Raw genomic sequence first — 22,780 nt, 5'->3', positions numbered from 1 at the left:
AAAGTCCACTGGGAGCAAAGATCTAGGTTACAGAAGGGGAAAGTGCAAGAGACTGACAGAGGTTGGCAAGCAAAGTGCTCAGAGCGTTGGGGAGCATCTGAGATGGAAACAATGCTGTCTGGGTGATCACTGATGTGCTTTGTCTAGACTAGGATTTCAAGGTGGGATACTAGATCCCGGTTGCTAGCTCGATGGTACTAACACCTTCTAAAAAGCTAGTCAAGATAAAGCAGGGGGGTTCTCAAACTGGGGGTCAGGACCCCTCAGGGGGTCGCAAGGTTATTACATGGGGAGGGTTGCGAGCTGTCAGCCTCCACCTCAAACCCCGCTTTACCTCCAACATTTATAATGGTGTTAAATATATTAAAACGTGTTTTTAATTTATAAGGGGGGGTCGCACTCAGAGGCTTGCTGTGTGAAAGGGGTCCCCAGTACAAAAGTTTGAGAACCACTGAGATAAAGCAAGATGTATTGTAACAGGTGCTACACTGACTGCGTTAAAGCCTGGGGGCTACCCGAGATCAAACGAGCTAACACAATTTAGTGACATACCCTTAAATCCCGGCTTAGCCAAAGCCTAGTCTGCAGACCGCCACTGCCCCTCCGTGAGTGCTAACCATTTCCACAAGGCTTCTTGCCTACTGGGGAAATAAGCACTTTTCTTTTTAACTAGTGTATACATTGTTTTCCTCCTCGATATTAACAGACTTTTTCCAATCGGTCACACAGCCAGTGAAACGTAATAATGATTTTCTTTGGCCAAACACACCCAAAAAGGTAGTTGTGTCATTAAGGCACTGGGCTGGGATTTGGGTTTCATTCCTGTGTGTGACTGTGGGCAAGTCACTTAATCTCCCTGTGCTTCAGTTCCTGCAGCTGCAAAATGGGGATCGTTTTTCTAAATTCCCTCCCCCACCCTCTGTCTGTTTAGATTGTAAACTCTTAGGGGAAGAGACTGTCTCTCACTACACGTTTGTGCAACACCTAGCACAGTGGGGCCCTGGTATTGGTCGGGGCTCCTGGGCAGCTACTGTAATAAAAACAGGAATCATTTAATTCTGAACATTTCTGCGACACCGATTCCAGGAGCTGTCCCTAGTTGTCCTCCCTGACATATAATTTCTCTGACTCCAGGAGTTCACTTCCTTGCATGGAGTTTATGCTTATGCTGGCTGAGGCAGAATAGGTTCTGGTTCATAAATATCCTCTGAGGTTGGCTTAGCTGCAGTTTTAGAAAGGGAAAAAAAGCAATGAAGTATTACAGCAATTCTTTAATTTAAGAGTATAAAGCTCTATGAGAGTAAGTTATTTAGAAAGGATTTGGCCTGGGAATATCATGACAACCTGAGAAGAAAATCAATAGGAACAATCTTTGCATTGGTGACTTAATAGTTTCTTCTCATAATATAGGGTCATTACCGCATTCAGCATGACTGAAATTAGATTGTCAGACTATTATGGGAGAAAGACGTACGCCTCATATTTTAATGATCATAGAAATGCTTTACACTAAGCATTAATCATTAGCTAAAGATCAGCAAGGTCAAAGCGGTGGCATCTTTATGGCAGGTTAGACACCTGGGGCCAAATGCCAACCCTGATAATAAAGCCAGTGGAGTTACGGATTTGGCTGATTGGCTAGGAAGGATGGTCTTGTGCTGAAGGCACTGGATATGGGGGGAAATGGCTTTTTTTTTTTGAACTCCTGAGATTGTGATTCTCCATTAACCCTCCTTCCTTTGACATCAACATTTCCAAAATTCATTAAAGTAAAATCATCTTTGCAATGACCAAAATTCAGCTTCTCTCGAGGAACATTTGAGTCTTAGAGCTGGGTGCAGGTCTGCCAAGCTGCCTGTTCTGCATCAGGGGTTGTTCAGCCCCTGCAAAACCCCAGATTATTCCCCACCGCATGCTGGTCCCCATTTCCTACTGCAGGCCCTGATCCCAAGCCCACTGAAGTCATCGGGTTTTGAAGCAGGCCCCTAACCTCTTACCAGAGTGGGTCCAGCTGAGCAAGGAGAGCCTCCTCAGCCACATTCCACAGGATAAAAATGTGTAATGGAACCCTCAAGTATCAGGGCATAAACTAACCACTAGTTGCCTGGATCAGTGGTTCTCAACCTGCGCCCAGTTAGCACACAGCTGAGGCCCAGCTGTGTGCTTAAAAACAAAATCCGGGTCCTCGCTGCCCAACCCCATGCACAGCAAGGTCCAGGGTCCGGATCCCAACTATCCAATCCCACATTTGGCAGGGTCTGGGGTCCCGGCTGCCCGGCCCTGCTCTGTTGAGGGGCCATGGGGTGGGGGGTGCTGGTAGCGTGATCAGACAGCAAATGTGAAAAATTGGGACGGGGGAAGGGGGTAATAGGCGCCTATGTAAGAAAAAGACCCAAAAATCGGGACTGTCCCTATAAAATCAGGACATCTGGTCACCCTAGGCGCTGGGCATAGGGGATTGTGGGGGGTTTTAGCAGGGGGTACTGTGGTTCTCAACCAGCAACCCACATAACACATTGTGGGCTACATATACGGCTCACAGTGATAAATAGGTTGAGAACAACTGGCCTGGATGAAGAAGAAATTTCCTCTGAAGTATCTGGTATCAACCACTGTCAGGGCTAGGATTACTATTTGTATTTCAGTAGTGCTAGAGGCTGTGCCAGGCACTGTACAAAGACATAGTGCAAATTGTCCCTGCCTCAAAGAGCTTGAAATCTAATTAGACAAGACAGATCAAAGATGGGAGGGGAAACGTAGGCACAGAGAGATAAAGCGGCTTGATGAAGGTCACTCACACAGTGAATCAGCAGCCAAGCCTGGAAGAGGGCCTAGTTCAGCGGCCCAGCCAATGAACCATGCAGCCTCTCTGAAATGGGCTACTAGTCTGAGCCATTATGGCAGTTTCTATGTTACAGACTGTACTGTTGTGCTGACTCTGCACCGTGAATCCCGAGCAATTTCCTGTACCCTCCGTGCCCCTCCCGTGAGTTTTCCATCAAAGACAAGGCCATAGCCCTAACTCTGGGAAATCGTGGGCTTAATTTTAATAGGGTTCTGCTGTAATAGTTGATGGCAATTGTAATAATAATAAAAATCTGTAGGATTTCTATAGTGCAGTCAGGACTTAAACCTGCCCTGCTTGAATGAATGGAAGTTTGACTTGGAAGGGAGGTAGGTCAGGCTAATGATCCACAGATCTCAAAGTGCTTTTTGCACACTACTAAATGTAGATCCACTTGCTATAAAACTGGACACTAGCCAGTACATCTTTATAACTGAATCCACCTTGAGGCAAAGTGTTCATTGACATGTTGCTTTCCATGGAAAACCCTGATGGGAGAAAATGGAAACTACTCCATGCAATTGGAAGTGCCCAGCCCACATGCCAAAATCTATACTCAGTCCATAAAATAAATGTGCTCCATTTCTGTTTGCTAAATGCAATTACATATTTGTTATTGACACAGCAATTTAACTCCAGCACCTCTATTTGTTGTTGAATCAACAATTAAACTCCAGAGCCTCCATAGACAACAACAAAAAATGATCTAGGTTTCACTGAAGGGACGAACTAAGTAATAATATACAAGCCCCTCTGTGGCGGGGGAGAGCCTGTGCAGTTTGGACTATTACTGGTGATTCCACTGATGTAAATTCTTAAGTGCAAAAACCAATGCGGATAATAAAGACAAAAGCTGTCATGTGCCTCTTAATAAATTGTATTGGAGAAGCGTCTCCATGCTGGAGCATATCAAGGGGTTCTTTATGCAAGCTGCCTAGTGGGTACCTAAAATACATCAAGACTACTAGATATCTAGGCCAGATTCTGCTGCCCTTAATTGTGTCGAATAGCATCTTTCTCCATGAGTACGACAATGAGACGGCTTGCGCAGTAAAGTGCTGTGCGGCATGATATCAGAACCTGGCCCCTAAGTAGCAAGTAGCAGATTCTGACAGCTGCTACAAGGCAGTCCTTGCTAAACATTTTTAAGTAGTAACTGCGGATATCATTTCCCCTGTGAAAGGAGCAACAGAGTTTGCTTTGCACTTGGGTACAGTGGAGATGAGCATGTTAAAAATTGCTCAATGCACCAGCTTTGTGGCTGGTTCTCCTGCCTTCAGGGGAACTTTACCTCTTCTTCTTGCCACCTCTTTGCTACTCATGCAATATCGGCAGCAATACACAGGCAATATTAAATATGTATATTCTTTTGCACTGATTAACCCAGCTCCTTAGGTTAAAATGCAGATAGAATGATTCTTTCCAAAAGAAGCAATCACCTAAAGTGAATGGCTGTTCTCTGCCCTCAGGACTTTCCACTGTGGTTGGGGATCATTGCACATGTAAGAGAAACTTGGATCTTCCCCTTGAATAAACCCATAGGACTTGCACAGCAAATCCTTCATCAACACATTGACTTCAATGGGAGATTGGCGCCTGCTGTGTAATGCCAACCCTGCAACCAACTTAGTAACACAGAGGCAACAGGAGAGGCTGTGGACAGAATGGTAGCTTTAGGGTTGCTCTTCCTTGCTTTTGAATCATAGAATATCAGGGTTGGAAGGGACCTCAGGAGGTCATCTATCCAACCCCCTGCTCGAAGCAGGACCATCCCCAGACAGATTTTTGTCCCATATCCCAAGTGGCCCCTTCAAGGATTGAACTCATAACCCTGGGTTTAGCAGGCCAATGCTCAAACCACGACAGTGTTTTGTACATGGGCCCTGGTTTGTTGAACGCTTGCTTGTTAACAGTCGTCTAAGTAGTAATAGATACGCTTGTCTAATTTCAACCTCCCCATATAATGTGGCTTCTAAAGTCCAGTCCAAGTTTTAGCATCACTGGGTTCATGTTCCACTTAAGGGATACTGTAGATATAAGGAACAGAGAATGGGGGGGAAATATGCATAAAAAATATATATATAGTCCAAGGTGTTCAGAAGTGACTCATGATTTTGGGTGCCTCAGGCTTTGGGTGCCTTACTTGAGACACCTTAAAGGGGCCTGATTTTTCAGAAGGTGCTGACTCCCGCCCTCTGAAAATCAGGCCACTTTAAGGGCTCTTGAGCTGGGCCCACAGAATGACTAGTCACTTTTGAAAATCTCGGCCATAGTGGTTACACTGTGTATAGAGCACTCATACTAGTCAGGGGCTGGGTAGGTGTTTCAATTCCTAACACCCCGCACAAGCTTCCATTCACTTGGGGGCGGGGGACATTGTTTAAAAATTGAAAAAATGCGCAGGCTGAAATCACAGGCAGAGAAAACTTTGGGAACTTGAACTGGGTTTGCAGGTCTGAGAGGGAAAGTTCAGAAAGATGAACCTCACAGAATTCAGAGACTGTCCCTAGTTGAGACAGGCAGAGAGAGCAATGGTAGAACTCTAGGGAAATTGGCACAAAAAGACTGTATTGCTTTAGTTCCTCATGGATTGTAACTACCCATTTCTAGACTTTGAAGAGGTGAAATCATTGACCCAAATGACCTCCACGGCTCCTCTTTCATTGCTATAGTCTACAGCAGTGATTTTCTATATTTCATACCGAGGAAAGTTAATGCAGTGGACTTCACTAGGAGTTAAGTGCCTAACCTCCTTAGGTGCTTTGTAAATCCAACTGGGTGCTGATTTGTATCTTTGGGTGCCTAAATGCTTTTATAAATCTGGCCCTCTGTGTCTGCCGCACCGATCTGTAAAATGCAAATAGTATTGTGAAGAATAATTAGTACTGAGAGACACTGTGGTTCAGTGGCCTGAGCAGTGGCCTGGGATTCAGGAGACCTGGACTCTATTCCTAGTTCTGTTGATGACTTGGTGTGATATCTTGGACAAGCCACTGCATCTCTCTTTCTTCTTGTCTCTTTAGACGGTAAGTTCTTCAGGGCAGGGACGCTTTCTCACCACAAGTGAAATCCTAGCCCCACTGAAATCAATAGCAAAATTCCTACAGTTGAAATCATTGACTTCATTGGGGCCAGCATTTCGTCTTGTGTTTGTGCAGTGCCTAGCTCGGTGAGGCCTTGCTCTCATTTGGGTGGCATTGTCCTATAAATAATGATTTTTCTATAACACTGTACGTGTACATGGCACTTCACAATGTGTAGAACGTGACAAAGAACAGTACCCCAGCCCAGGAAAGCTCGTTACATAAAGGCACAAATGGATAAATTAGAGGAGAAAACAATAGAGGCAGGTACCATCCAGACAAAAGCGAGCAGCATGTGGTAATTGGAGCTAGGATGCTCTATGGAACAGCTGTGTTTTTCAGGAGCTCTTTGAAGGAGGAAAAAGAAGAGCTTGGCAGGCATTATTGAGAGGCTATTCCAAGCGAACGGGGTGGCAAATAAAATGTCTGAGACTTTGTAAGGCTGGGTTTAGCCGTGAGTGAAATATTACTGGCATTGTACAAACTCGTAGCAATAAGAATTTTTAATGGAAATCCTGACAGGCTTTTAATGATGGCGCCACACCAGGGGGCACTGTAATAAAAGGTGAAGTTCTTATCTTTTGGGTCACTTGTTCCATGCTACCAGCTTTCACCCTGACAGATTGAACTTTATGTGTTAAATATTTAGACTGAAATGTTGCCAAGATGATATCACCTCTTTTCTCTGAACATTTCATGTGGGTTCCTCAAATACTGTACAAGATAGCCTAAGGCAAATAGCAGCATGCATTACAGTTCGTGTGTGTGTGTGTGTGTGTGTGTGTGTGTGTGTGTGTGTGTGTGTTGTGTGTTTTAACACCTCAGCCCTCATTACTATGAGTAATAAGCAGTCTCCTGTTGCTAATGTAACTAACTAAGTACCTCTTTTCTTCTCTTGTCAGGGGACATTTAAACTGGCTTCAGCTGGACCGTAGAGTGCTAGAACATGACTTCCCCAAAAAGTCAGGGCCAGTTGTTTTGTACTTCTGTGTCAGGTAAGTGTGTGATTGCCAGCAGGCCCCATGACACACAATTAAAAGGACACATTTCCTAGAGGTCAGCAAAGTGGGCCTTTCTGTTCTTGTTTTGCTTTTCATAAGGCTCCACAAAGATTCATGTAAAAATAACAGTAATCGTTTACCGAGGCGCTTTTTGATCTGGATGTCATTCTTCTTTTGTTCACACCAGTGTCAATTAGGAGTAACCCCCTTGTAGTCAGTGGAGTTACACAGAGGGAAATCCAGTGTGAGGGGAAATCAGGCCCTATATCTTTTGTATGTTAAGGGCAAGTCAGTCTACACTACAAAATTAAGTCAACCTAAGTTACGCCACCATACAGCCACTGCAGTAATTAAATCGGTTTTATACGTCCACACTACACTCCTTGTGTCGGAGGTGCGCGTCCTCACCAGGAGCACTTGCACCAATTTACCTGCCAGTGTGGGGCAACTTAACCCCTAAGTTGTCTTTTCAATGCACTCACTGCCATTCATGAAACTTTGATTACAGGGAAAGAGGAGAGAAGGCAGACTTTGTTCTATATCTTTGATATCTGAAGTTGCAGGTTCAATGTTAGAACTGTGCTAGGTCCGATTAAGGCTATGACTGCCAGTGGTTCAAGAGAAGTTCTGGTGGCTTTTATGTTTGTAGGTTACTTCACATGTGGCAGCTTTGGCTGTTTGGAACTAGAGATGGGCCCGGATCCATAAACCCCAGCTATGTGCAGAGCCACCTCTGTTTAGAAATAAATCAGTCGGTTGGGCCGTTTCTATAAAGGTGCTAACCGTGAATGCACAAATGAATTCCTGTAGAAAATCTAAGATATATAGTGATAGTTGGTAATAATGGTCCAATACTACAACTTTCAAGAGTATTACTGTAGGCCCAAATTCAGAAGTTCTTACTTGGCAAAAATCCCACTGAAGAAATTGGGAAATTTGCCTCAGCAAACACTGAATAAGGACTTCAGGATTTTAGACCCAGGGTGTATTGGGCCCATTGCTACAAATAAATAATAATAAACACATGGACCTACTGTAGTGTTAATTTTGTTGTAAGGGTTAGTTCAAAAAACAACTAGATAAATTCATGGAGGATAGGTCCATCAATGGCTGTTAGCCAAGATGGGCAGGGATGGTGTCCCTAGCCTCTGTTTGCCAGAGGCTGCGATTGGGTGGCAGGAGATGGATCACTTGGTGGTTGCCTGTTCTCTTCATTCCCTTTGGGGCACTTGGCATTGGCCGCTGTCAGAAGACACGATACTGGGCTAGATGGACCTTTGGTCTGACCCACTATGGCCGTTCTTATGTTAAAAACAACAAGTGTTACCCTATAGATCTTGTGAAAACCCTCATCTGATGTCGTAGGGCAGTGTATTGTAACCAAGAGACCATTCCACTGTAGGTGAGGAAAGAAACATCCTTAGAGCTGTGGTTCAGTACAGTAGGTCAGCATTAAATGAAGGACCTCAGGTATTTCTGTGACCACTGGCGAAAAGTCAGTGTTCAGAGGCCAGAGATGTACACTGAGCAGTGGGCTCCACTATCCCCTGTGGTAATAATGAGTACATTGAGCTATAACATGAAATGTAGCGGGATACCAGCAGGCTCAAGAGACAGCAATGGGTTTTACTTACCTTCATTTTACTATCTAGCTGCAGCCCATCTGTGCATCAGAGGTCTATTGCAAGGTGTAAAGGCTCTCTAGCAGGCAAAGGGTTATTGCATTCCTGCCTATCCCATGGCTGATCCCAGCTGAAAGAAAGGGGTGGCTGCTGCAAAGGGCTGCTGCAAATCCTGAAAGGTTTGTCCTCTCCACTGCTAGCTGGTGGAAGCAGGAAAGGCCCCAGGCACTGGTTACCCACTACTTTTGAGTTGGTTTGTTCTGGTTTTGAGCCCTGAAGAAAGGGGTTGGAAGAGTCTTGTAGCTGGGGACTTTAATTTTCCTTCCCCATCTAATGAATGTACGTTGGTTACCTGGCCCTCTACTGCCAGTAGCTAAAGGAGATCCTTCCTCAATCAAGCGGTTAGGGTCTGTGTTCTATCCCCTCTGTCACTCCCAAGTCCCGGCTGGTCATGGGGTGCCATACAGAGACAACCACGAAGTTTCCCCTAGGTGTCTGCAGGTTTGTTACTCCTTAATGTATATGGTGTTAGTGGTGTTAGTGACGCCGTCATTGTAGAAGTTTGAATGTGCTTGCAAATATGTCTCTTGTATTATCGCTGCTGTATACTTACAATGGACAGAGCCTGGCTTAACACGGGGACCCTAATCCAGGATATCAACGTGACTAATTCAGTGCACCAGATCTTCATTACAGAGAATTCTGTTTACCAGTATTTAAGGAGCATGTGTTTAGTCCTCTAATATTTTTAATGTGTCATTTGCCCAGGATGAGAAACCAGTAAAGACCTGGATAAAAAATGGTAAAATAGTAATTTGAGGGAAGGGGAAACTAAGGTAGAATTCCTGTATTTCATGTGAAAATCCTCATTTTTGTTATCTTTAAAATGCCTGCAGCAGCTCTGATGGGTCAAGTGCCAACCTGAGACACTTCACTGTCTAAATTGCTCCAAATTTAGATTTAAAAAAGAAGTTTTGGGCAGAGAGGAAAAGAGACCCTGCAGAGTGAGAGTATGAAAAACAGTAACGTCTTTGTCAAGGAGAATTTCTCTACCTTTTAATTAATCTGAACTCGCTGGAATAATGCTACAGCCCCCCACCCTCACGACACAGCACAGTGTTTCTCCTAAGACCTGTCTTGTGTTCTTGCACTTTCCCATTACATTACCAAGAATCTGCTCTGACGTGCCTCCCTGTGGAAATCAGTGGGTTAGTCATGGTTGTATTTGTTCCCAAGGGCCCAATTTTGTCCTCAGACCCACTTAGGCAACTCCCACTGAAGTCAGTGTCTCTCTCTTCGGTTTCTATACAGTACTTCTCGGTAAGGTTTCGAATGGGCAATGCACTGAGGGGGCGGGACTGGTTGGTCAGATGCGAACTGCCCCACGCTATCACTGTGCAATATTATGTTATGCTGCTGTGTGTTCATACGCATGTATAGAGCATCATAAGCCCACATGGTGTTTTACAAACAGATAAAACCTTTTCCCGGTCCCAAAGAGCCTTACAATGCAAATAAGGCAGAAAAAAATGAGATGTAGGACAAAGATCCAGGATAGGGAGTGTATGGAGAGGATTGATAAGGAGAAAGAGGCAGGAGGGATTGGTTGCAGAGGTAGCTTTTGGGGATATATTTGAGAGCCAGAGAAACTGTACGACACACAGAGAGCAGCATGTCAGAAGCCGTGAAGCTAAGTTTAGAAAAGAGAGACCGCAACATCAGACAGGTGAGGGCATTAAGAGGCAAGACACAGTGAGTCAATGGAGGATTCAAAGAGTATAGGGAGTGATGTGATCTATGCAAAGGGAAAGGAAGATGTAGCAGCACTGTGGTCTCACTTGGAGATGCAGGAGGAAGAATTCAGAGATGGGGTCCCCGGAGATAAGTAGGTCATCGTATTCTGGGTGAGAGAGGACCAGGACCCAGATAAGTGGACCATTAGAAAGTGATTTGCAATCCCCAGCCGGAAACAATGGTCTGGATGTCATGGGAGGTTAGTAATTCCTAGTCAGGGAATATGTGAGCAGGGAATAGATAGTGTGTGAATGGTTTATCTTTTGGAGATTCATTTTAGTTTTATTAATTGACATGAAGAAACAGTCAGTAGAACTCATTCCTTTCTCCAGTGCAATGTCCCTTTGGTGAGGATACCCATCCCAGGGGTACCTCTGCTCGTTACGCCGCAGCCATTAATCATTCTCTGCAGAAGTAGCTATGCTAAATCAGAATCTTCATCCTGTGGCATGTGCTGCTGCTGCGGGAGGACCTGCGGTGCTGCGAAGGAATCAGTAACACTCCAGCCCCGTCAAAGCCAATAACTCGTATCTATGGCAAAGCTGTGGTCCCCCAAAGGAATGTCCATTTCAGATGAAGCCTGCAGTGGAGGTTGATTGTTACCAGCTGGGTTAACTCAGCATGGGAAGGGATGTCAGAAACCCTAGACATAGCAAGGGAGGGTTGCACTCCTGGGTAACTAGGGCTACTGTAGAACAAAATGGCTTCGAGTGTACGGTAATATGCCTCAATGAAATCCATAGCACAAGGTTCAGATGTGTTGTTGTCTGTAATTTAGCTTTCCCTTGAACTCTGTCCACACTGGAGATTTGCCCTGAGTCCAGCCATTGCTGGCTCAGTGTAGCTGCCCCAGGGTGACCCCTAGTGTACACAGGACAGACCACTATAAGATGCCGCTTATGCTGGTTTCAAGCACAGGTTAGCTCCACCAGTACTAATAGTGGCTTTGCCAGTCAACACTGAGGGCTTGCATGGCTGGCTGGCCGTGAATGTCTGGCATCAGGGTAAATATCCAGAGCTGACAAGGCCTTAGGCTGCTTTAATTTTTCAATCTTTGCCAAGTCCAGTGTTTAAAACAATATTCCACCATTAGAAAAGGGCTGATATCAAAACCATTGGGGCGTGGCTGTCACTGCAGAAGGGTGAGAATGAACTACTAATGAATGCAATGTCCGTGGGGCTAGATAGACCTTTCCTCTTGTTGCCGAAACGCCCCATCGCTCCCAGTGCCGGCTAGAGGATTAATATGGGACATTGTTCCCTTGGGGTCTGAGTCCTCAACCTTGCTTGAGTCACTTACGCAGCGATCACAACGCATCATTGTTATGTGTGTCATTCACGTCTGCTGGTTTTCTCTTGTCTTTGAGAAATTAGATTGGGGGTGGTGCTGACGGCAGCCTGCTGTGTTGTGAATATAGAGAAGTGAATATAACCGCACTAAATTAATCAGAGCAATTTATTCATCTCACATATAATGGGTTCCGTTTGTCCATCTAAGGTGTTTGCCATGGGAAAGAACTGAAAGTAACATTCAGAGGTTTTCCCTTTTTTGGGTGAGCGGAGGGGGATTAGCGATGATAGCTACCAAATACATTTCTGGACCAGGCTGTAAGGCTAGAGAAAGGGAGGCAGGAAACCGGTGTTTAGGTGAGAGTGGACGGTTTATAGTGCAATGCCTCATTTCATTGCATTGCCAGACGTTCCTTCTCCCCTCAGGGCCTGTCTCTCTCTCTCTCTTATGCCCACTGAGGTCAGATAGAAGCAGCATTCACAGAGATCGGGGCTAAAGGGCTAATATGAGATATTGGTTAAAACGGGACAATCAAAATAAGTCAGTTTCACAATCCAGGGAGCAGTGCTTTCCCATTGTATTTTAATGGAAACGCAGCAGATACTTATAGACTCATAGACTCTAAGGTCAGAAGGGACCATTATGATCATCTAGTCTGACCTCCTGCACAAAGCAGGCCACAGAATCCTACCCATCCACTTCTATAACAAACCCCTAACCTATGTCTGAGTTATTGAAGTCTCCAAATTGTGGTTTGAAGACCTCAAGCTGCAGAGAATCCTCCAGCAAGCGACTCATGCCCCATGCTGCAGAGGAAGGCGATAAACCTCCAGGGCCTCTGCCAATCTGCCCTGGAGGAAAATTCCTTCCCGACACCAAATATGGCAATCAGTTAAACCCTGAGCATGTGGGCAAGACTCACCAACCAGCACCCAGGAAAGAATTCTCTGCAGTAACTCAGATCCTGTCCCATCTAACATCCCAACATACGCTTCACCTGCCGTTGTACCTATTGCAGTAGAACCCAGAGGCCCCCTTATGCTAGGCTCTGGCCATACACAAAGGAAGAGCCAGTCCCTGCCCCAGATTGCTTACAGTCTAAATAGACAAGACAAAGGGAATGTTTGACCCCAGCAGGCAAGGTCCCTAAGGTACCAACCACCAGACTAAGCATAGGAGGCATTCCCCCTCCCTGTGCTGGGAGCTGTGGGGTCACCCTCTCTCTGCCCCCATACACCCCAACATCCCATCTGCACCTGGAGCTGTGGGCGGGAAGGTGCTGGAGCCAGCTTAATCAGCTCTGTGCCTATGGGGAATCCACAGCACCAGACCTGTAGCCAGTTTCTGCTCAGGTCAGTGGGGCATGGCAGGGCGGGAATAGACTCTACCCTCATGTCTCGTTATGTCTGTACAATACCGTGCACAGCTATGATGCTATAATATAAATAACAGTAACAATAAAACTTTGTGAATCCTGTATTCATGACCAGGTCCAACCTAGCTGCCAACCCAGGTTCCCCATGATTGGACGTGCCTCTTCCACAAGGCTGGCTAAACTGTGCCATAATCCAGATTTTCCACAGCTGCATGTATCCAGGGTTCTTTGTACAGTGTGCACCAGGCCTGTCTGTGTGCTAAGGGAAAAAGCTTGGCGCTCACATGAGTGAATACACAGCTTGTCTAGCCACTGTGTATAAATACGGTAACTCAGACTTTGTTTGCATCTTGCTGAAAGCAAAAAGACCCTGCAATTTATCACTGCCTTCCCAGGACGGCCCCACGTTTTAGTCACCATGGGGAAGGTGTAATAAATGGCCTGTGGGAAAGCTCCACTCCTCTGAGGCTGTTTTAAGGCTTGAGAACCTTCCGTCCAGAAGATTTACTTGTGTGAGGACTGACCTTTGCTTGAGCAAAGGAACTAACGGAGACTCTGCTACTTAACACACATTTCTGTGTTCTGGGTACAGCCGTCCATTAAACACATATCTTAAAAGCAGTTTCACTCTAGAGTCCCATAAAGTAATTTCTGCTTTTTTGCTAAACTGGGAATGCATTTATATAAGTGAGCTGTGTTTAGAAAAAGGGATACGTCGTTTTCACTTTTTCCTTTACAGTGAGTCTTTCAGCAAACAAAAAGTAAAATAAAACCCAATCCTAGAAGCCACATTTTGAAGTTTTAAGTGTTGGCAAGACTGTGTGGCGTTTATGAAGCTCTTAGTTAATGTAGTGAGAGGCACTATACAAAAACAATAGATGAGCAAGCTGTCAGTATGAGATTTGTACCTATTTTATCTAAATTAATACTTAAACTAACGCATTAATACAGAGACTTTGAGTTGGTCAAAATCACACAGTCACCACCTCCACTGTCCTACCCCGTGTGGAGTTATAGCTGTACAAAGTGGGTATGCAGTGCTGCCACCCGTATAAGCAAGTGGGTAGATCTTATTTGAGAGTGTTTCATTCAAGGCATATTACACGAGGTGCAAGGCACTGGAAACACTGATCCCATGAGTCAGTAACAGCTAGGAATAGAAACCAAACATTCTGAGCTCTAAACCAGACCAGCTTCAAAGGGTGAAACCCTGACCGCATTGAGATAAATGGCAACGCTGACATTGGCTTCAGTGGGACCAGGATTTCACCCGAAAGATCTCTGGTCAGTGTGCCCATCTGTAAAATGGATACATGAATTACATCAAAGGGTGTTTTGAAGTTTAAGTGATTAAACTTCTAAAATGCCTTGAGATCTTCAGATGAAAAGTGCTCCATAGGTGCAAAGCAGGGGTGTTATGAAGTACAGGGCACCCTCTCAGGTACCTCTGTGGTTGGGAAGTCACTGTTAGTGGAAGAACTAAGACTACCTGACTTGGAAATCAAACAATGAGCCATGGAGTTTAAGACACAGCATGGAAAATTCCCATTCAGACCCTCCTTTTCCGGTTAGATTCTGTTGTAAATTGGCCGCTGGAGAGGAGATGGGGAAGGTGATCATTTGCACTAGCCCTGCCTTCTAGTCCACAGTACCTGCTCAGCCAGTCGCTCCCTCCAGCAACGTGTCTGTGCCTGTGGGGACTCCCCAGCACCAGAGTCAGGTGCAGAGTCAGGGCTCCAGGATGCCTTTCAGGGACAACCCCCTCTGGCCAGAACACACCTCGCTACTTCGTGCTGCTTAGTCATTTTTCATCAGGTGATTCTGGCAGGTCTACGCTCAGCACAGCTGGGAGACTCACTAGAGTCAGCGCCTAGGCGCAGGCTGCTTGATGTCACACCTAAATATTGTAGTGGAACGAGCACCTGCCTGAAACACCTTCTAATTCCTCCCTTCTCACCGGGCCATGGAACTGTAGCTTTTACAATGGTACATTTATCTAGAACCTCTCATCATCTCTATCAGCGCAGCCCTGCTCCTTTAAGGGGGGTTCCACTGGGAAATATGCAGCCTGATGCTATATCTAACCCACTCCTCTCACCAGTGGGTGCTGGAAGGAACAATGCACGTGCCCCCATACAGGTACTTGGCCCACCTGTTCCTTCCTCCCAGACCATCCCCTCCCATTGTGGTTTCTGGGCCCAAAGAACCCCTTCCCCTGGCCCATGGAAGGCTATGGGGCGAATGCTGCCCCTGAGGTGGCTGACCACCCCACCCTCCCCACACACACACTTCCACAGGGTGAGGGGAAGATGTGGATATGGCTCACTGAAGCCAATGGGGGTCGTTCCATTGGCTTGAGTGGCTTTTAGATCGGGAGTATGTAGATCCCCTTCAACATGCAGTTCCAAAGGGTGTCTGGCCCTAAGTAATCAGAACTCACGCTGCCCCTGTGAAGTAGGCCCCTCCCAGTCAGTTTGTATTAATCTCCCCATTTTACAGACGGTTAAACTGTAGCACAGAGAGATTAAGAGATCTTCCCAAGCCACCCCGCACATCAGTAACAAAGCTGAGACCCAAGGCTCCCAGTTCCCAGCACGGTCTGCCCCAGCCGCTAGATGCATTTTTGTCAGTCCTCCAAAAATGGTGTAAGTATGGAAAACGTGCAGTGGCTTGATAGCATGTAATACAGGCAGAGGATAGGGAGGGGGAAAAACACATTAGCTCTGGTCAAATAATAGCCCCAGCTTTCTAGGCTCAAATTTCTCTCTTAGTAGGATTGCATTCACCTTCAGAGTAGAACTAAATGTTGCAGCCACCAGGTGAGGAAATGAAAGCAGACAAGGCTCCCTCTTCCCGAGCCCCATCTCCCCCGTACTAAATTGCCCATCATTAGCTTTGATCCCTGGTATCTGGGATGGAATGAGAACAGCGCCATGTGAGAGGCTGGAACTCCACTTTCCCCGCCTTCAAAGGAGGGAGGCATTCAGTGTTAAAATTGCCGTGAGGGTTCTGCCGGAGAGGGGAGATGGAAGGGGCTCTCGCTGCTTTGGATTTTCATATTTGTTTCTGTCTGATTACTTAGCAGATCTGCAGCAGGGTCATTTTTCCCTCCCAAGGAACACCGCGTACTTTAAATGTCAACGCTGAAAGTGTGCCTCCATGAACATTAACACATGGGGTTTGAACATAAAAGCAGCCCAGCAGCCCGAGCTGTCTAAGATAATCATTTACCACAAGATGCTAGGTGTAACAGCATCTACATCTGATGTGCACATACGTATAATTTATTTTTGCAGAGAGCAAATTATCCCGTTCTCTATATATTATCCACTGAGGTTTTAAATGACATGGCAGGGAAACTACAGGCCAGATCCAAAGCTCTGCAAACGAGTAGCTCTCCCCATTCAAGGAAGTGGACACTGTATCCAAATTTATCCATTACTTTGCTGATAAACCTGAGCGTCTCTGCTTCTTTGAGAGCTTTGCACGGCATCCCACTGAGAATAGAAATGTTCATAGATTTTTTAGGCCAGCAGGGTGTGTTTTGCCCTTGTCCAGTGCCTTCCATCCTAGGAGCTGAATGCACTACACAATAGAGCTGATGGAAAGAAGAGAAGTATATAGGTTAGAAAGAAACGAAAAAAAATGTTCTTTTGTTTGGAACTTTTCACAGGATTTTTTTTTTCCAGTTTTCTTAATTTTTTGTTTGCTTCAGTGGGGAATAGAATGCACTCTCTCTCCAGCTGTATTTCTCTCCCCCTCACTGGGAGGAAAGAAGTGAAAAAGTAAGTGAGTTATTTTTCCCCACCGAAGCGGACAGAGTACTTTTGAAAGTGTTTGAAAACTATTCAATCATTTTCCCAAAAAATTCTTTTCAGATTTTCTTGCAAATGAAAAACGTTGACTAAAAAAGGAAAAATCTGTACCATTTTTGTCCAAAAAGCCACGTTTCATCCCATAAACCTTTTTTGACCACCTCTGTGCATAAGCATGAGTTAAGCTTCACAACAACCCGGAGAAGTAGGGAAGTGCTATTCTTAAACACACGCTACCTTTGGGCAAACTGAGTCACACACATATTAAATAATGTGCGTACTCATGCCCAGTTAAATTCCTCCATATTTGAATGTAGATCCTGGACACATACCATGGCAATGCATTATTACCGACTGGCAATTCTACCTAAACTGCTAGTAAAGAGAAACAGATCGTGTTATAGACACCGATCTCAAACACTAGGAATAATGCATTCAGGTGAACAGTAGGTGACTAGAGAGCTACTAGTTTGAGCTGATAGAACCTTTTGCTGATTGGTTGTCGAACCCAACATGGATCCTGTGATGTCAAGTGTCTATTTTAGCAGAAAGGCCCTGAATTAGGTGGGCCATTAGGGCAGAATTGCCCTCTCGATCCTAGAGGTTTCCCCTGCAGGTGTTGAGGCTCGTTGGATGGGAAGCTTGCTGCCTGTGCTGTACTTGCTTCATGGACATAGAGGTCTAGCCACCAGGGCTGTCAAGCAAGAACCATGCACCCGTACGAAACTCACACACCCAGGGTTGGGTTTTTATACAAGGTTGAACAAAGGATCAGCTAAATAATCAGAGGCAATGGAGTCTGGGGACGTGGGGCTCTCTCAGGAGGCACTCAACCCCTTGCAAAATCAGGCACTTTAATGATGAGATAATGGGACAGGGGGCAGATTTTCAAAGGTACCTAACTCCTCTGGAACGTTAATGGGAGTTAGACGCCTAATTGCCATTCAGGCCTTTGACTGTCTTCTCCTCCTCCCACTCCCATCTTCCCATCCTCAGCTCTTATAACTCTGCATAACTCCAGTGAAGTCCATGCAGCTATGCCAATTTCCATCAGCCGAAGATCTGGGATTTCTACAATTGCTTGTAATAAACACTTGAGCAGAAATGTGTTTTGGCTGGTCGAGATACGAATTGCCATTGATCACTGCATGGCATGTCTGAGGCTTTGCTGTTTAAGTGCGAGTTGCTAATGTTTAACATGACCATGGTCTGATCCGAGCCAGAGGTTCACTCCCAACTAATAGATTTTAGTGCTGTTGAAATTTTAAACGGTTCAGATGTGGTGGATTCAGAAATCCTCCGATATCTATTACATCACTCACTATAATCTTCCTGCCAGTGAAAGGTAGCAGTCAAGACAAGCTCTTTGTGTTCATTACACAGTGCAATATTCACTGGTCCATTTAATTAATGCTTAGAAAATGTATTTGGTGAAGTATGTGACAAGGGAATGGGGACAGGGAGAAACAGGATTGTAATTCATGTGATCTTTTTCATGTAGAATGTGAAGTCAAACCCCTCCCCAAAAGCCCTTTGGAGATTTCATGCCACCTGCTCTAAGAGTGGGGAACTTACACTGTCCTTGAAACACTTACTGGCCAGTGGAAACACTGGAATTAGCTGTCTAATGTAGTATTATTTATTGATTGTATTACAGTAGCATGTAGATCCCCAACCTAGATGGGGGCCGGATTGCGCTAGGCACTATCCAAAAAGAGATGCCTTTCTAAAAGCTATGCTCAAGGTCAGCTAGAAGTTATGGGCTTGATACTGGGGTCACACTGGGTAATATTCTTGGCCTGTGTGACGCAGGAAGTCCAACTAGATGATCTGCATGGTCCATTCTGATTTAAAATGGATGAATATGTGAAGATACAGTAAAAGTCCCTGCCCAGAAGAGATTACAATCTAAATAGACAAGGGGTGGGAGAAAGAAGTAATATAATCCCTATTCTACAGACCGGGACCAACAGCACGGAGAGAAAGAGTTGCTCAGGGTCATACAGAAAGCCTGTGGCAGAGTCAGGAATTGAATCCAAATCACCAGAGTTTTAGTTCAGTGCTTTAACCACAGGGCCAGTCTTCCTCCCTGCTTCATCAGAGCGATTCGGTCATTGCGAAGTGTATTCTCCTTCCGTGTATTTGGAAATATGGATGGTGGAAGAAGGGTTCATAACCAGTGTGCGCACACAAAAAATAAAAGTGCCTTCCCCTACCTCCGTACTTGTTCCAGTGCTGGCTGTGAATTCAGAGGAATGAGCTGCAGTTCTGGTATTCTGAGCACATGAGTTCTCTGCACAGATCTATTTTCTTTTAAATAAAAACAGCAGTTTCCCTTTGCACATGTATTGTATTATCGAGGGGTACGTCTGCTCCGGCGCCTTCCCAGAATACATTACACCAGGCAGGTCACTTGAGAACTGGGTTTTCTTTGTGCATCTAAAGTATCCTGTGCGAGCTCTCAGTTATGCAGGGACTCCCTTTTACACAGCAAAGGGGTTTGTATGTGCCCACATCGTTGCAGCTTCAAGAAATGCAACACTGACCCCTAGCGTTGAGCGGGAGGTTCTTGTTTTTTGAGCTACCACGCTAACAAGGATCTCTGGCAGTGCTACAAACGCCACTGGGGATCTGAAAATCAAGTCCTTCCCTCTTCGTACCTCAGCACCAGGAAGAAAGATCACACAGTCAGCATTTAGCCGTGATGCGTGGGGTAGAATTTAGGTCTCCGTTCCATGGTATTGGCTCTCCGGCACCAGCAACAGCAATCATTTTGTCAGTGATTTCAGCAGCTGGGACTTCAGATGCATGCAGAGAGCAGACATAATGAGAAGGTGCCTGTTTTAAACAGTTCCTTTTCAGGACATAGCTGAATGCGTAAAACAGTTTGTATAATATGGCAAGAGAGAAGCAGTTTTGAAGGGTCTTTGGAGGAGACTCAGGATGGTGGATTGCTGTTTCCGAATGTGCATATTGCAGTGGTACCCATCACCCTAGTCAAGGTCAGAGCCCCACTCTGGTTTAGAGTGGCACTGTATAAGCACATGCAAAGAGCTTACAGATTAAGGCCCCCAATCCTGCTAACTATTTACCATGGGCAGATCCTTGTGTGTAGCCCCTCGGACTTCAGTGGGGCTCCTCGGAGGCATAGATCAGCTGGGAGGGTCGGGGTTTAAGACTTCACTGAAGTTGGACCAGCTTAAATCAGCACTGAATTTAAACCTGCATTTTTAAAGGGTCTTTCTTTTTCTGCTAGATCCTGATTATACAGACAGCACTTCCCTGGCACATTCCCACTTGTAATTGCCTCTGGTGCCGTTTGTAGTGTAGTTTAGATGGAGGCTATTTCTGCCATTGTACTGCAACTTAAAAATCAGCATGAACCAGAGTGGACAGAAGTATGATTCGATTTTTTTCCCTTTCAGTGACAATACGGAATACATACAGAATGTGCTTTAATCAGTATTTGAATCCAGAGTATATATTTTTTTTCTCTCCCTATAGTAATGTTAGAAGCACATATGGTACAAGTATAATTATACAAATGTAACCCTTCTGCCGGGCCGAAATGATAGCAGCAAGGGCCGGGTTCAATACATAGGGGTCCCTTCCCCACAACATAATGCAAAACCAGCTCGAGCCCCCACCCAGTGACCTGGGAAAATCTTACACACACCCCTGGGCGCCTCAAGGAGGCAATACTTCCCCTCTCGCAAGCACAGAGTCTTGGTGTAGCAGAAAATATTTAATACATGATAAACAACAAGCATTAAATTGGGAAAATACCTCAGCTAGAGTTCATGGGTCAAACCGTGAGCAAAGACCCACCCCAGCAAATTGGGCCGTGTCCTTCTCTCGGGGCCCTTGAGTCCAGCAATCCCCAAATCACCCACAGTCCCAAAAGTCCCACAATCCAAAAGTCTCTGTCCCGGGTCAGTGCAGCCCCAGAGTTCAAGAGTCTCTCTGCAGAGGTCCCCCTCCCCAGCCTGGGTAGAAAGGGGCACCTTACGTGGTTTCGGGGCCAACTGCCCTGCCTCTTCGTGGGGTTCTGCTTCCACTAGTCGTCCCCGCAAACAGCTCAGCTCCGCTTGCTCTGTGGGCTGCTCCGCTCTGCCAGCTGCTCTGGTCCACCAGCTGTCCTGTGAGCCACTCCAGCCATCCTCGCGAGCTGCTTGGCTCCACTCACCCAGTGGCTGCACAAACTGCTCCACTCCGCTCTGCCAGCTGCTCTGCTCCACGGTATTGCTTCAGGCTCCCCCACTCATTAGCACAGTACTCAGTGCTCTCAGCTCAGCAAGTCCAGCTCTTCAGTGATTTCAGCTCTTAGTGATTCCAGCTCATAGTAGGGGAGCCCCAGTGCCAGTGAGTTCAGCTCAGTAACCTGTATCTAGATTCTTAAGGGAATCAAAAATTAACTCTGACATTCCACAGTGGAGAGAGGCACAGGTGGAACTGGTGCTTCTGGCTCACACAAGACGCCTGCACCACCCAGTACAGATATCTGTCCCCAGCCTCTCTCTCTTGACTGGGTTTTGGAACCCATGTCCCTTGTCTAGCAAGTGCTATTTAATTGAAAATGAAACCCTCTATCATAAGACAGTTTTGTAGTTCCTCATTCACTTAATCGGGGTGACAGCATTTTATTGCTCCTGCCCCAATAACAATGAAATTGGGGCTCCCACAGTTGTGAAAATAACCATCCCAGGCTGCTTTGCGGTATGCTAAGTGGGGTGATGCAAATAACCAAAATACCAATGCAACACTTTAAACTTCTTTCCGCACTCCCCATAATTTACCACCAGATGTCAGGGTGGGGCTCATCCTGACTCTGCTTACACAAAAATAGCTTTGGGTTTTAATGAATCACACAACTTATTAAGGGCTAGATCCTGTGCCCACTGAAACCAATGAAAAGCTCCTGTGGACTTCAGTCGTACAGAATTCAGGCCCCAAAACAATAGAGAGGAGAATTCCATTTATGGCAAGTAAATAGAGCCCTGCACGGATACAAAATTTATATCCGCATCCAATCTGCGATCCGCAAACATGGTCCATGGATATAAAGCATATACCGGTGGATTTGCAGGTATCTACAAATAAAATCTGTTTGAGTGTGTTTTTTGGGTGGTTTCAGAGTAGCAGCCGTGTTAGTCTGTATCCGCAAAAAGAACAGGAGTACTTGTGGCACCTTAGAGACTAACAGATTTATTTTGGGGGGGGTTAGCGGTAAGGATTTGGCTAAACATGTTTCTTCTGTATATTCAGGAATCATTTCACCCATTACTAAACTGCAACCACTTCTGGGTTAGAATACAGCCAGTTCTTAACAGCGCCCAGCAATGCTTCCCAGTGTCTTAGGGCAGGGAGTGAAAAAGATGAACCAACCAAGACTGCAGAGAAAGTTTAGATAGGTATAAATATAGATAGCTATAAATCCAACACAGAAATAAAATAATGCACTTGGCAATCCTTTTCCTTTCAGCACCGTCAGGATTTATACACACAGTTATGCTGAATAATCAGGTCTTAAAGGACACACAAATCTCTCACCAAACCATAGAATCCTCACTATAAACAAAGGAACTTCCTCAGTCCTCATGTTTTTATTGATCACATTTTTCATGTTATCAAAGTCTAATGGTAAGTTTCCTGTGTGGCTCATCTCTCTGTCCCTTTCCTTTTCAGGTTCTACATTGAGAGCATATCTTATTTAAAGGATAATGCCACCATCGAGTTGTTTTTCTTGAATGCAAAGTCCTGTATTTACAAGGTAAGGACTCCTTTGAATTAAGGAAGGGACTGAGGGATTCAGAAAAACTGGGGTACTCATCTGGACATGGGGTTTTCCATTTGCTCATAAGTATAGATAATCTGCCTCCACTACTGATGATTCTGGTTGTAATGAAATAAATGCCCACAGCACTTCTAAAGAAATAAGAGAGTTCATGTGAATA

The 22,780-nt window shown here is 45.4% G+C and overlaps 1 protein-coding gene across 3 annotated transcripts in view; it reads left to right on the top strand.

The window, feature by feature from the left end:
• Nucleotides 1-22,780, top strand: part of FRMD4A (FERM domain containing 4A) — a 314,917-nt gene that overhangs the window by 178,953 nt on the left and 113,184 nt on the right. For all 3 annotated transcript variants that reach the window (XM_044983445.1, XM_044983439.1, XM_044983452.1), the window contains exons 4-5: nt 6,831-6,923; nt 22,512-22,596. In XM_044983445.1, coding sequence (XP_044839380.1) covers nt 6,831-6,923; nt 22,512-22,596 — 178 coding nt within the window. The remainder of the gene's footprint in view (nt 1-6,830; nt 6,924-22,511; nt 22,597-22,780) is intronic.

The sequence above is a fragment of the Mauremys mutica genome, chromosome 1 (assembly GCF_020497125.1).
Source record: "Mauremys mutica isolate MM-2020 ecotype Southern chromosome 1, ASM2049712v1, whole genome shotgun sequence".
NCBI classification, from domain to species: domain Eukaryota; kingdom Metazoa; phylum Chordata; order Testudines; family Geoemydidae; genus Mauremys; species Mauremys mutica.
This window is presented reverse-complemented; position numbering and strand designations above follow the sequence as displayed.